The 13,305-nt window shown below is 40.0% G+C and overlaps 1 protein-coding gene across 14 annotated transcripts in view; it reads right to left on the bottom strand.

Moving 5' to 3' along the window:
- FBRSL1 (fibrosin like 1) overlaps positions 1-13,305 on the bottom strand; it is a 431,893-nt gene that overhangs the window by 262,956 nt on the left and 155,632 nt on the right. For all 14 annotated transcript variants that reach the window (XM_069961046.1, XM_069961041.1, XM_069961052.1 and 11 more), the window contains exon 3: positions 12,800-13,000. In XM_069961046.1, the coding sequence (XP_069817147.1) occupies positions 12,800-13,000 (201 nt within the window). The remainder of the gene's footprint in view (positions 1-12,799; positions 13,001-13,305) is intronic.

Here is a 13,305-nt window from a genome sequence, read left to right as displayed (position 1 = left end):
CAAAATGACAAAAAATAGTCATTTCATCAATACAGAAAATACAATAGTCACTGTCTTAAAGTGTACCTGTCACAATGGCCCACTTTGAGGTCAGTGACGGGATCCTCTGTTAATCTGGACGTTCAGGTCTCAATGAATACGCAATGAGACCATAACCCGCTCGAGCCCCAGAGGAAGATCCCGCTGCAGATCTGGAAGCGGCCTGTTGTGACAGGTACACATTAAAGGGGTTATCCAGCAATACAGAAACATGGCCACAGACAGCACCACTGGTCTTCAGTTCAGGTGTGGTTTGCAATTAAGCTCAATTCACTTCAATGAAACAGAGTAATGCTGCCTTTACATGGAACGATTATCGTTCGAATTTTCGCAATAACGATCGCATTTGAGCGATAATCGTTCCGTGTAAACACAGCAAATGATCAAGCAATGAGCGAAAAATCGTTCATTTTGATCTTTTAACATGTTCTCAAATCGTCGCTCATCGTTCGCTAAAAATTCGCAGATCGTCTTTCAAAGATTCACCCTATGTAAAAGATAGGCTTAAGCGACCTTAAAAACGATCGCATTAACGATTTTTCTTACAAATTTTCTTACGATTTTTCTAACAATTTATTCGTCTAAACGCTAATCGTTATAAAAACCAAATCGTTGCTTCACAATCATTAAACGATCGATTGGGCGAATTATCGCTTTGTGTAAACGCATTTACACAGAAAGATTATCTGACAGATCTGAAGCCAAAGCCAGGAACAGACTATAAACAGAGATCAGGTCATAAAGGAAAGACTGAGATTTCTCTTCTTTTCAAATCTATTACTGGCTTTGGCTTCAAATCTTTGGCAGATAATCTATCAGATAATCTTTCTGTGTAAATGTTCCCTTACAAAACCTACACCCAAACTGGAGACCAGAATGGTGCTATCTCTGGAAGAAAGCGGCCATGTTTTTGTAGAGCTGGTTAACCCCTTTAAGGTAGCCATACACCTTTAATAGTCATTAGACTATTAGTCTCCTGCTCCAACCTCTGAGCTGAGCGTTCATGTATTTTATCTGGACTTGTCTTTAAATCTGGACATTCACAGGTCAATTTTCCTGTGTAAAATTTGCACAGTGTGCAAACAAATCCGTTCCAATTTCATCTATGTGGCTGACATTGTAATCTACTGTGGATTTTCCTTGTGCAAATCCACAATGAAAATATGCAGCCAATCCGCCCCAATAGCATTTACCAGTAGATTTATTGCAGGAATTTCTGCGGCTAAATACCAGTTCCATGAATCCATTCAGAAGAGGACAGTCGCAGAAATTTCAGCAACAATCCTGCTGTGTGTGAATTCATCCTTACAAAGTATGTGAACACAGCAGGAGAACAGGCAAACAAATGCCAAATTCAATTACTCCACACCTTGTAGAGCGCACAGTATTATTATCAGTAAAACAGGATAGGAAATGTTTCCAAGGATCTAATTACCTACGACAGATTCCTTACATCAACAGCTGCCATAGAGCGCGGAGGATCTCGCATTGTTCTCTAGCCGACAGTGGAGGCGGTGTGACATGGCTAGGTGAAGTCAGAATAACGTAGAGCTATCACTTCTGTAATACATGGCTCCGGAATAATCGTGTAAGACTTTCCCAGCAGATTGTGGGGTAGCACATTCCTCACTATTTCACTCATTGCTCCATGTCCTCATGCGTTAGTTCAAACGCCCTGCTGCATTCAATACGACCTAGAGCAGGCCTCAGAGCAGGCGAGTCTGCCAAGATTTCCCAAGAGGTATGTCAATTCACAGTTTTATGTTTCCATAACACTGCATTTCACAGAGGCCAGGCACGAGGCTTCTTACCTGTGTCTGCCAATTACATAAATCACAGAGCTTATTCTATAGCAAGTATACACATAAAGGAACGTATAGTGGGCTCAGTGGGTGGGAAAGCTACAAACCAAACAGAAGTTACAATGATATTTTCCAAAGTCATCTTCCCTCTTTAAATATTTTTTTTTCTTTGCTTGTATGTTACTATTAACAGATGACACATTTAGAACAAAATTACATTGTTCTTTAAAGGATTTTATTTCACTTCTATGCATCTTATTTCACACAGAACGTTTGTGCTTTTGCTGCTGCAATGCTTTGCAGCAGAATTGAGATATTACTGGCTTAAAGGAGCACTCCAGCTACATTTATTTTTCTTTCAAATTAACTGGTGTCAGAAAGTTGTATACATTTGTAGTTTACTTCTATTTAAAAATCTCAAGTCTTTCAGTTCAGCTGCTGTATGATCTGCAGGAAGTTGTGTATTTTTTTCCAGCCTGACAAAGTGCTCTCTGCTGCCACCTCTGTCCCTTTATTGATACTGTCTTTCCTGAACCATTGTAACTTGAAACCATACTGAACATACAATACTGCAGACAGTTTGGCCATATCCCGCACTGTAAGTGAGTGCACATCTGCTAGAGCAAAGCAGGGGTTGTCATCACAAGCAGTTAGGCAGTTTTTTTTTTTAATTTTCTATGTTTAAATGAACATTATGCATATGGCCACCAGGTGTCTCCCTTCCAGTTATACTGTGGTCTGTGCTCCCTCCACTCTAATACTTGGTCTTTCACTGTGTAAAAAAAAAAAAAAAGACCAAACAAAAAGCCCCAGTCATTTGTGTGCTCACAGTAATGGCTTGGTACTGACTGACAGCCATTTCCTGAGTGCGCACGGAGCGGGCAGGTCTTTACCGCACATGTCTACAGCTGTTGCATTCAGTAGCAGACAATCCTGAGGATGGTAAAATTGTATGGCCATTGCAAAGCAGCAACAGTCCCTCTTTAGATTGATTTTTATTTTATTTTCCTGGACATTCTTGAGCAGAACAGTTTGCTGTACTGTAGTACATATGGTTTATGTAATTTGTATATTGAATATATGGAGCTTTTTTTACTTTCTTTCAGTTGTTTGTATGTGTATTTACATTCTTGCATACATTGCCGATGTAAAATATCTATTTATTATGATTAAACGTTGAACTGTTTAATAATAAAAAAAAAGTACATCAATGATCGCACAAAACATCTCGGTATTACATGCGACCCGGTTATCAAACTGGTGATGCCACATTAATTCCTGTTAAAGAACCAGATTACTTCATAGAAGGCAAAAGGCAAAATGTGTGCAGATCAATGAAAGCTGCCTCTATATATAAATCAAAGTAGGATTCTCAAGGATGTGGGGATGAAAGGGTAAAATGATAAAGAGCGATTCCTGAAGGTTCACAGTATGTTTCTATAAACAATAACAGCCCGTACATCTTTACTGCATGTCCGCCGGCTGCCAGGGGCTGCGCCTGAGGCCAAAGCTCTCTCCTGTGACCTCACTTGCCAGACAGCATTTCACAGCGAAATGATCAGTCTTTGTTTCTGGGCAGAGAGTGTCATCCCTGCACCTGTTCCTATGCACTGTAACTTATTGGTAGCCGGATCTTGCAGCTGTATAGGATACACTGAGAATTGCTGAGGAAGGCCTCGTTCACACAGTTGAGTATATGGTCGACATTTTGCATGTGTCTTTATTTTTCAATAATTTTTGAAAAACACTGACCTCTCTGACCTCTAAATACAGCTTTCACACAGGTCCTGCTGTGTAATTCTTTGTTCTCTGCTCTCTGCTGCTGACTAATCTCCCTCTTCCCCCTCCCCTCTCCATAGGTTACACAGGGCTCGACTGATGTAGAAGAGTCTAGATTTCCTGATAAAGAGCAGTGAATGAGAGAGAGGAGGGAGGGGGGAGGACCTGGGGAAAGGCTTTTTGAATGCAGATAATGGCATATTTGCCTAACAAACCCAATTACAACGTTTCTTAAAATCGCCCATACTACTGATTTCTGCCAAAAAAAAAAAATACAACAGTGACTCTTTAAGCTGAACTCAGGATTGGCTTCATTTATCAAAGTTACTGCTAGTTTTAGCTGTTAAAAAGATGCACATTTGACTGACCATGTGACTGTAGGAATGAGGCCTAAGTGCAACAGATGCCAAGCTGCGGGGGGAACACATAATGAGATACATGGGATACACAGCCATATTTACAAAAATGTTTAATTACATGGAGTCAGTTTATGAGTCAGTTTATGAGTGAAGGCGCTTGGTGGTGGCATATATCGCTGCAAACGTTCATGCAATATGTTTACTGTGACTGTAGTAAGTATGGGGTAGGAAACAAACTGATTTGTCATTATCTTGGTTTAACATTGTTAGATATTTTTTTTTGTTATTGAATGCACGCAATATAATGTGCCCTACAGACCTACATTAGAAGTGATATTACACTGCGCTGTAAAATAACCATGCTTGTGTGATTATCATAAGTGATATATCCCTGTAGAGCCTTGGCCTAAGGAAAAGGGACTGCAAATTACAATTTTCATTTGTCCACAGCAGGTTAGAAATTGCCACCAGTCATCTGTCTGGATACAATGCCAACACTTTATTATTTGCACTAGTCGAGAAGGTGTAAGTAGAGTGCTACATGGAAAGCAGTGCTAACACGTGTCCCTGGGATCTTAACTGTACTGCATAGCCTATGAGGTCTCTATTCTTGAAACTAAGTGCAATTCCTGAAAAACACAAAAACCTGTAACGTCTATGAGGTACAAACCATAAAAGAACTAATTATTACATGTTTTTCAGTCAAAACTTAACCATAACCAACTCTAAATGAAAAACAACATAAAAAAATTGTTTTTAGAGCTACTGACCCACTCCTTCCCAGGACAGTTTTTGCACTAATATGTTCTGACCTGACCTTGGGACATATATACCCATATTGAAAGCAGTATACATCCCTGTGATGCTGTTATTTCGGGTGATAAGGCTGGATTCACATGTTGTTGTTTTTTTTCTGCAGGAAAGTTACCTTTTTTCACTATTTTATTCAGCACTCTAAAATGCTGAACAAAGAAGTACCTATAAAAAAAATGTGTCAAAAAGCAGGAAAAATGGCGTACAAAATGTGTGTTTGTAGGACATTTGTGGTCAGGTCATATTAAACATGTCTAAACAATATTAACAATATTAAACATGTCTAAACAATAGTCTTAGATTGGCCTTATTTTTAAAGGGGGGAGGGGGCAAGCCTCTAAATAAACAATGCTGCAGTAGATTTTTTTTCAAACATTTAGTGGATATCTACAGGTCAATGTCAGACAGTCAAGACTTGGTTAAAGCGACTCTGTACCCACAATCCCCGGAGGGGGGACAGTAAGAGCACAGATACTCCCGTTTGGCATGGGCTGCAAGTTTAAAAGTTGTTTTTTAGGACAATAACTTCATCACCTGCCGAACGGACCGCAGGACAGATCTTGGATTAAAAGCAGCTATCTGAAGGTACAAGCGGTTTTTTTTTTTTTGTTTTTTTGGGGGGGTGGGGGGGTGGGGGGGTCAGATTGTGGGTACTTTAAAGTACTGCAACTACAACAGACCTGAGCTACACTGAACTATAAACTCGTCACCTTCCGTAAACAAGGAATTTTACATGCCAACTAAAGGTAGTTACAGTAAAACTTGCACACATATTAAATTTCGAGCATTGTGGTCAGGTTGTGTCTTCCATGCTCGTATGCATTTACTATCATGTGGGCATTGGTGAACTTGTGGGGACAAGGTTTCAGATCCATGTGCTCACCAGCATGAAGGATACAGCCTATAGGCCTGAAAAATAAATGTATGCCAGCTATGAGCAACCATAGACTTGCATCAGAATCTGTGCCATTTTCTGGTTTTAAACAACAGAATAATAGAGACCATACCCATTTCCACTAAATCCACTAGTATGGTGTGTGCCATACTTTGCAACTTTCAATGCCACAAAACCATTGCAGATAGCTTTATAATTTCCTCTGCTATATAATTGCACATTTTAGGACCTATTTTTCCTGTGACCTCTACAAGAGTTCTTTTCCTGCCCTCATTGTCTCACTGCGCGTTTCCTTGATTGTGAAGCTAGAACTGAAATCTATTATGACCACAAGAAAGGAAGTATTGTACATAAATGAAAACCACTAAAATACAATTGTCTTGTATGTTTGGCCAGGAAACGTCCAAAGAGTAGAAGCCTGCAAATGTGTTGTAGAAATAACCTCTGGCAGCTTCACTAAATGAGGAAATGGCAAGTGTCCCCTACCAGAAGCCCAAAAGTCCCTGTCACTTGTTGTCTATAGTAACCCAAAAATTCACTATACATATATAGAGAAAAAAAAAAGAACACACCTGTGCTGCCTCTGCAGACAAATAAACCTGAAAGGCAACTGTATATATAATCACAGATGCACACTAACTTTACATGTTTCGAGGGTCAACTGCCCTCTTCATCAGGCAACGTGCCTGATGAAAAGGGAGTTTGACCCTCAAAATGCATTGCATCCAAAATAAAAAGCAAGATGTGTTTTTTATGCAATTGGTGGTTTTTTTTCATAATCATGAGCTAAAAACCAGGCCTGGTTCAAAGAGTTTGCGGTCAGATGAAATGCACCGCTGTACTTGAAAGTCTTGAAAAATTCACTAAGCTAGTCTGAACACTACAGAGTGTTCAAGATAGTGACCAACAAAATATATTGTGGCTTCTAAATTTTTAGGCTTAGGCGCCAAAAGCACCCAAGAGATGTCTTTTAGCCTAGAGCCCTGATGCATAGATGTACACTGCTCAAAAAATAAAATAAGGGAACACCTAGGCATCACTATATAATAAAGTCAAATAAAATGGTTTTCCAGGATAAATTGATGACCTGTCCAAAGGAAAGGTTAATAATATGCAATGGGGGGGGGACTGTATTCTGCGTTGTGTAGTGGCTATGCTGGGTTAGTTCAGCTTAGCTCCCATTAAAGTGAATAGGAGCTGAGCTGCAGTAAACTGCCATGCCACTACACAATGCATGATGCTGTCTGCAGTGTTGAAGCAGTATACATGTATCTGTGTGGACACCAGATAATCGCAAGGTTTCCTTACATCTTATAAAAACATAATAACCAGGCTTTAATTACATTCTGTCATGAGTGTCAATTGTTCTCTAGAGGCACAAGGGTGGGACGAAAAAGGGAGGAGGACAAGGCATAGTTATGTAGGCTGATGGAATATGTTGGGAGGCAGAAGAGAACATAACTGCTTGAGAATAAAAGGAAAAACAGCTTCATTATGTAACATCTGCGGCGATCAAAGTAAGAATTCTTTCTGTACATGGGGTACATCTGCAAGACTTTTTGTCGTTTTATCACTTTTATTGCCATGATTTTCAAACTTGACAAAAAAGTGACAGATCAGCTTATGTTCCATGTAAAAAAAATATCCTAAACTGCTGTTAAAAAAGCAAGAGCATGATGGATGGCCCTAAAAGTGTGCAGAGAACTGAACTGCAAAATTTACCATTAGAAAAAAAAAAAAAAAAAAGAAGAATGTGTGCCAGGAATACTAATAATATTTATTTATACAGCACCAACGTATTCCACAGCACTGGTCTTAAAGAGGTATTCCCATCTCAATCAATATATTTTTTAAGTTTCTAGGAGTCGTCAAGACCCAGGAGCAGCGCTATGGTATGGGACTGGTAAGTATACTTAGTTCATTATGTTCCTGCACCCCATTGCCTTTCTGTCATTTTTGAGTCTCACTGGACTTCTCTTTTAACTAGGAAAACAAAATTTTAGGTGATACATTCTCTAAGGGTCCTTTTACATTGAGTAATCTGGCTATTACATGGCCAGTAATGTGGCCATATAAATATATTGCTATCGGTCACACATATCCTGTTTACACAGGAAGATTTAAGATGAGCGCAACATGAGCATACTCAAGTCCAATCTTTCAGCCTTTAAATACCTGAGGCTAAATAAGTTGGATGTAGCCCTAGACCATATACTGAATCCATGTTCTTCCAGACTCCCTAGGACTGCATCCAACTTGTTCAGCCACCGGTATTCAACTGCTGAACAATCGGATTCAGACATGCTCAAGTTGCGCTCATCTCTAAGGGCCTGTTCACACTGAGTAAAACAGACAGAATTCCGCGGCGGAGCTCCGTGTCAATAAGATGGCTTGTGTGCCTCCGCTTCCGCCGCTCAAAGAATTATTTGAGCTGAGAGCTGTGAAAGCGGAGGTGGGCGAGCCATCCCATTGACATGGATCTCCGCCGAGGAATTCCGCCTGTTTTACTCAGTGTGAACATACCCTAAGGGCCCTATTGCACCAACAGATTATTTGACAGAATATTTTGAGCCAAAGCGAGGAATGGATTTGAAAAGAGGAGAAATCTCAGTCTTTCCATTGCTACCTGTTCCCTGTTCATAGTCCATTCCTGGCTTTGGTTAAAAAAAAAAAAAAATCAGAATCAGAATCTGTTGGTGTAATAGGGCCCTAAGGGAGATGTACAGCCGATAGCGATACTTTTTTTAGCGCAAAAGGTGCCATCAGCCGATGAACGGGCAGGTTTCACACTCATCAGCTGATCGCTGTCATTTTTACACAAGTCAATTATGAGCTGAATGAGAGTTTCTAAGAACGCTCTTTGCTGATAATCGGCCCCTGTGAAAGGTCCTTAAGTATAGTTTTAGTTGACATGTATCCGTCTTTTACTGCTGGAGTTGAATCCATCTGCTATGAGTATTGTATGCAATTAGAGTATGTTGTGATGAGGAGCAGCTAGATTACATGGTTTGGCCTGAGATGAGTTCAGTAAGGCTCTGTATCCTGAGCATCCCTCCTCTACACTGAGCTGGGGATCCCCTCGTGGATTGGGTGAGCAGCTGTGAATTTGATGCAGTCACAGATTATTGTTGCAGTAGAAGGGACAGCCATCTGTGCCCTCTTCACAGCGTGCTGTTGTTCCTTTCCCCGAGACCCTACAGCCCCATACAAGCCCCCACCATTACAGGACTGACAGAAATAATTCACCATCCTGACAGCGCTGGGCCACAATGTGTTAGTTTCAATTTTGTAGGATCCACTCATTAGTAAAATCTGTGTACATTTGTTTGCACTCAGACAACTGGCTTATACCAATCCCTTGTACCGAGGAATGCTAAACAAACTAGCTGCAGTTTCTATGGAAAAGCCATTTTCTTTCATCAATAATGTAGAAGCCATATGTTTGTGATCAGACAGTGATATAATGCTCTGAAATGAAGAAAAAGATATAAAACAAGAAATAGATGAAAATCACTATGGCAGTAAACGGCATTGTTTCATTCTTCCACATCTTATACGGTATGTCGTCAAGTATGCAACGAGCAGGACGGACGTGTACACATAACCGATCGCAAAGAACAGCGTCAACTTCTAAAAGAACGGCTGCCGCATCACGTAAACGAGCTACTAATATCATTCACTTACTACAAAGGCGTCAGTGTTATCAGACCCTGTCACTATGACAAATCCATTATAATAGGGACGTCGGAGCTGCTGAGTAGGTGACAAAAATCACATGATGTACCATGTACCTCCACAGAAACAGACAATGCTTTCTTTTCAGTCTATTTGGCATTCTAGGGGCTGTATACAAGATATAATTACATTTACTAGCAATTCTATCAGGGTATGACACACAAAGGCTTTCAATTAAAGATGTCTGTCACAGAAATAGCTTTTCAAAGGGGTATTCTCATCTCAACTAACATAGTTACGTAGGACTTGTCAAGTAATGTTTTTCTAATCCTGGACAGCTCCTTTTTAAAGGGTTATTCCCATCTCAACTAATATAGTTAAAGGGGTTATCCAGCGCTACAGACTGCTCAGGCCAATAATCGTTTTGTGTAATAGGATATGTTGAAACTTCATAATCAGCCAACATGCACAATGACTTTTGCAGGGGTGGTCTGCTGCCGGTTACCCCGTGTAATCGGAGCTTTGGCAGCAGACCGCCGCTGACTTTAATGGGGAGCCCGAATGATCTAAGGATCGTCCAGGCAGCCCCTCCCGCTGCTCCCCACTGACATGGATTTGCACAGGCAGCGAGGGGAGAACGAGAGGGAAGAGAGCGCTGACCAGACATGGGCGGATCAGACTAATCTCATTGATTTCTTTGTTATTTCACAAAAGTTCTGGATAAGGCTGATGCCATAAATATCACCAAACTGGACTTCAGCAAAGCCTTTGATACAGTTCCCCATAAAGAGCTGATAGAGAAGTTAGTGAAAATTGTGTTTAATCCCTGGATAGTTCAGTGGATTTGATGTTGGCTAAAGGATAGATATCAGAGGGCTGCTATTAATGGTGTTTATATACAGCAGAAACCAGTTACAAGTGGTGTGCCACAAGGGTCTGTTCTGGGTCCTATTTTTTTGAATATGTTTGTAAGTGACAGGAGAAGATTTGGTAGGTAAGATTTGTCTGTTTGCTGATGACAGGATAGGCAATAGGGTTGATATTCCTGGAGGTATCTGTTATAATGAAAATGATTTAGCTATGCGGCCCAAACAATGGAAATGCTATTCAATCTGTCCAAAAATAATGCACTTGGGGAGAAGGAATCCTCTGAGTATCATATTGTCAGTTTTGTGTAAGGGAAGACTTCAAAAGAGAAGGGTTTAGAGGTAGTGATTTCTGACAGGCCTAAAATGAGTCACTATTGCAGCCAGGCGGTGGGGTAAGCTAACCGTATGCTGGGCTGTATATATAGTGGTATGCTGGCCTGTATATATAATAGTATGCTGGGCTGTATAGCTAGAGGTCTAACCAGTAGGAAGGAGATTTTGATCCCACTGTATAGAGCTACAGTGAGACCACATCTGTGTCTAGTTCTGGAGACCTCACCTACAAAATGATATTGATAAAATAAAAGGGGTCCAAAGACAGGCTACAAAAATAATGGATGTCTGAATCATAAAACCCGGAAAAACTTAAAGTGTAACTGTCATTTATTTTATTTTATTAGTACAAGCGAATTTAAGAAACTCTGTAACAGGTTTTATTAAGCAAAAGAGTTTCCTTCTGTGCTCACAAAGCTATTATCAGGCAAAGTCGTCTTCATTACAGAGGAACAAAGTAAAGACAGGTTCTGCTGTTTCCATTATAACCTATGGAGGAGGGGGGGATGAGTGAGCAGGAAAAGGACAGAGCCAGTCTGTACAGTTTGGAGACTGTGTCTGGGCACATAAAACACTGGATTCACATACTGGAGTGATATGGAAACTTGGTGAGATAAGATTGCAGAATGTTGTGTTGTGCTCTCTGCTATACACAAGCACAAGTCTTCTCTCCCTTACCCCACCCTCTCCATACAACATAATGGACACATATAAGTGAGGGGGGAGAGGCTGCAAAACAGCATTTTGAGTACAGAAGAAAAGAAAAAACTTTTGCTTAATAAAACCCACTACAGAATTTCTTAAAATTGCTTGAACTATTGATTTCTGAAAAAAAATGTTAATGACATTTTTTAAAGGATTTAAATCTATTTAGTCTGGAGAAAATAAGGGAAAGGGGGAAAGAGTGAAACATTTAAACATGTTAAAGACCTAAATAAGGCTCAAGGGGGAAGGGTTTTTAATAAGAAATCTAACACAAGAACAAGGGGACACAATCTGAGGTTAGCTGGGAGAAAATATTACTTTACTAAAATAGCAGTAGATGCTATTTTAGATTATTTGGAGCAAACTTCCAACAGTAACTAGATTTAAACCTGCCTGGGATAAACATATATCTATCCTTAGATAATAAGAAAGGAAATAAGAGATCGAAGAGGTGGTCTTCTACCAACAATATTTTATGTTTCCATTTCTTATGCAGGCCATTTATACATTTCAGTGTGAAGAGCATGGTAACACTAACTGCACCACTAAAATGCCTGTCAAAGGTGTGAAAGAAAACTTGAGTACACGAGTACAAATTTCATAAAGTAATTTACATCCCTGTACCATTTTCCTTCCCCATGGATTTAATAACTCCCTGGTTTCCTCTCTGAACTGTGACCCTGCTGTTGCCATGCAACAGTACAAACACTTTTCCACAATCACCCTTGCTTGCAGGCTTGGGGGAGATCAACTTCCAGTACTTTCTGGATATTGCAATTAAACCGATAATGCCTGACTCACCTTAAAGGGTCTAACGAACAGCAAAAGGTTATCAAAACAAAGCAGTTACACGGATGATTATTAAGTCTTTAAAGTGAATTTACCATTAGGTAAGGCCATTTTTTTTTCTTTACATTAACCGGTTGGCACCAGCTCGGAGATCTCGATTGCCCGGTCTGAAAGCCGGCAGCGTTTTGCTTTTGTACACCGACACGACTCTATGCACTGGAGGCGGACCTGGCTCCGCCAGTGTCATGATATCCCCTCCTCTCAGTGACGTGTCTCCATTAGGATCAACAAGGCAGTGTCACCAAGGGGAGGGGATATCGTCACACTTGGTTTTGTATTGTATTATATAAGTAATGTTAAAAAAAAAAATTGCCTTATTGCCTTCCCTATGGGTACATTTGCTTTACATAGTTCTGTTTCAGAAATAATTGTATATTTTAAATATATTTAATTTCACATAATGCATCAGTTTAGACCTAGTTTTCTAGATGACACAATCGCTTTAAATAATGCAGATGTACAATTAAAACATTGTGGGAAATTTAAAAATCAAACTCTTTGTTGCCCATGGCATCTAATCAACGGCAGACTTTTATCTTACAAGAGCTTTAAGATATGAAAGCTGAGCTCTGATTGGTTGTTATGGGCACCAAACACATCTTTACTATTTGATCATCTCCAAGTGCGTAAATTGATGAAAAAAAGTAAACTTTTTGTGGAAGGAGGATTTTACAGCCATACCTGATTGAATGGTTTCAGAAGGAATTTCTTCTTGTCCCGCTCCTTTCCTCTCTCCATCTCCCTCTCGGAGCTACCCGCATCATGGTTGTGTCCATTCTCACTCGGCTCCGCACAAATGTATTTCCCTGACTCTCTGGATTTCTTAGCAGGATGCCTTTCCCATTTCTCTTTTCGTTCTGGTGGTTTCAAGGCCAGGTCTTTCTGCAAAGGTAAGAAATGAAAAATTTTAAGCAAAAGAAAACCAAGTCGTACATTTACCGCTCAGACAGCGTTCTCAGAGTTCACCCGAAGCTTCAGAAGTAAAATGCCCACAGACTCATTTTACAGAGCGCGCAGTTATGGATTGTTTACCAATTTTACATCAAGATCATTACAAGTGGTTTAACAATAGCCTATTATCTCATACACAAGACCATTCTTCATAATAATATAATCATGAACACACAATTGATCTTTTACTGAAAATCTGCAGAAAGTATACCCACTGTGCCTGACAGTGAAATATT

This window comes from Dendropsophus ebraccatus, chromosome 3 (assembly GCF_027789765.1).
Source record: "Dendropsophus ebraccatus isolate aDenEbr1 chromosome 3, aDenEbr1.pat, whole genome shotgun sequence".
Classification (NCBI taxonomy): domain Eukaryota; kingdom Metazoa; phylum Chordata; class Amphibia; order Anura; family Hylidae; genus Dendropsophus; species Dendropsophus ebraccatus.
This window is presented reverse-complemented; position numbering and strand designations above follow the sequence as displayed.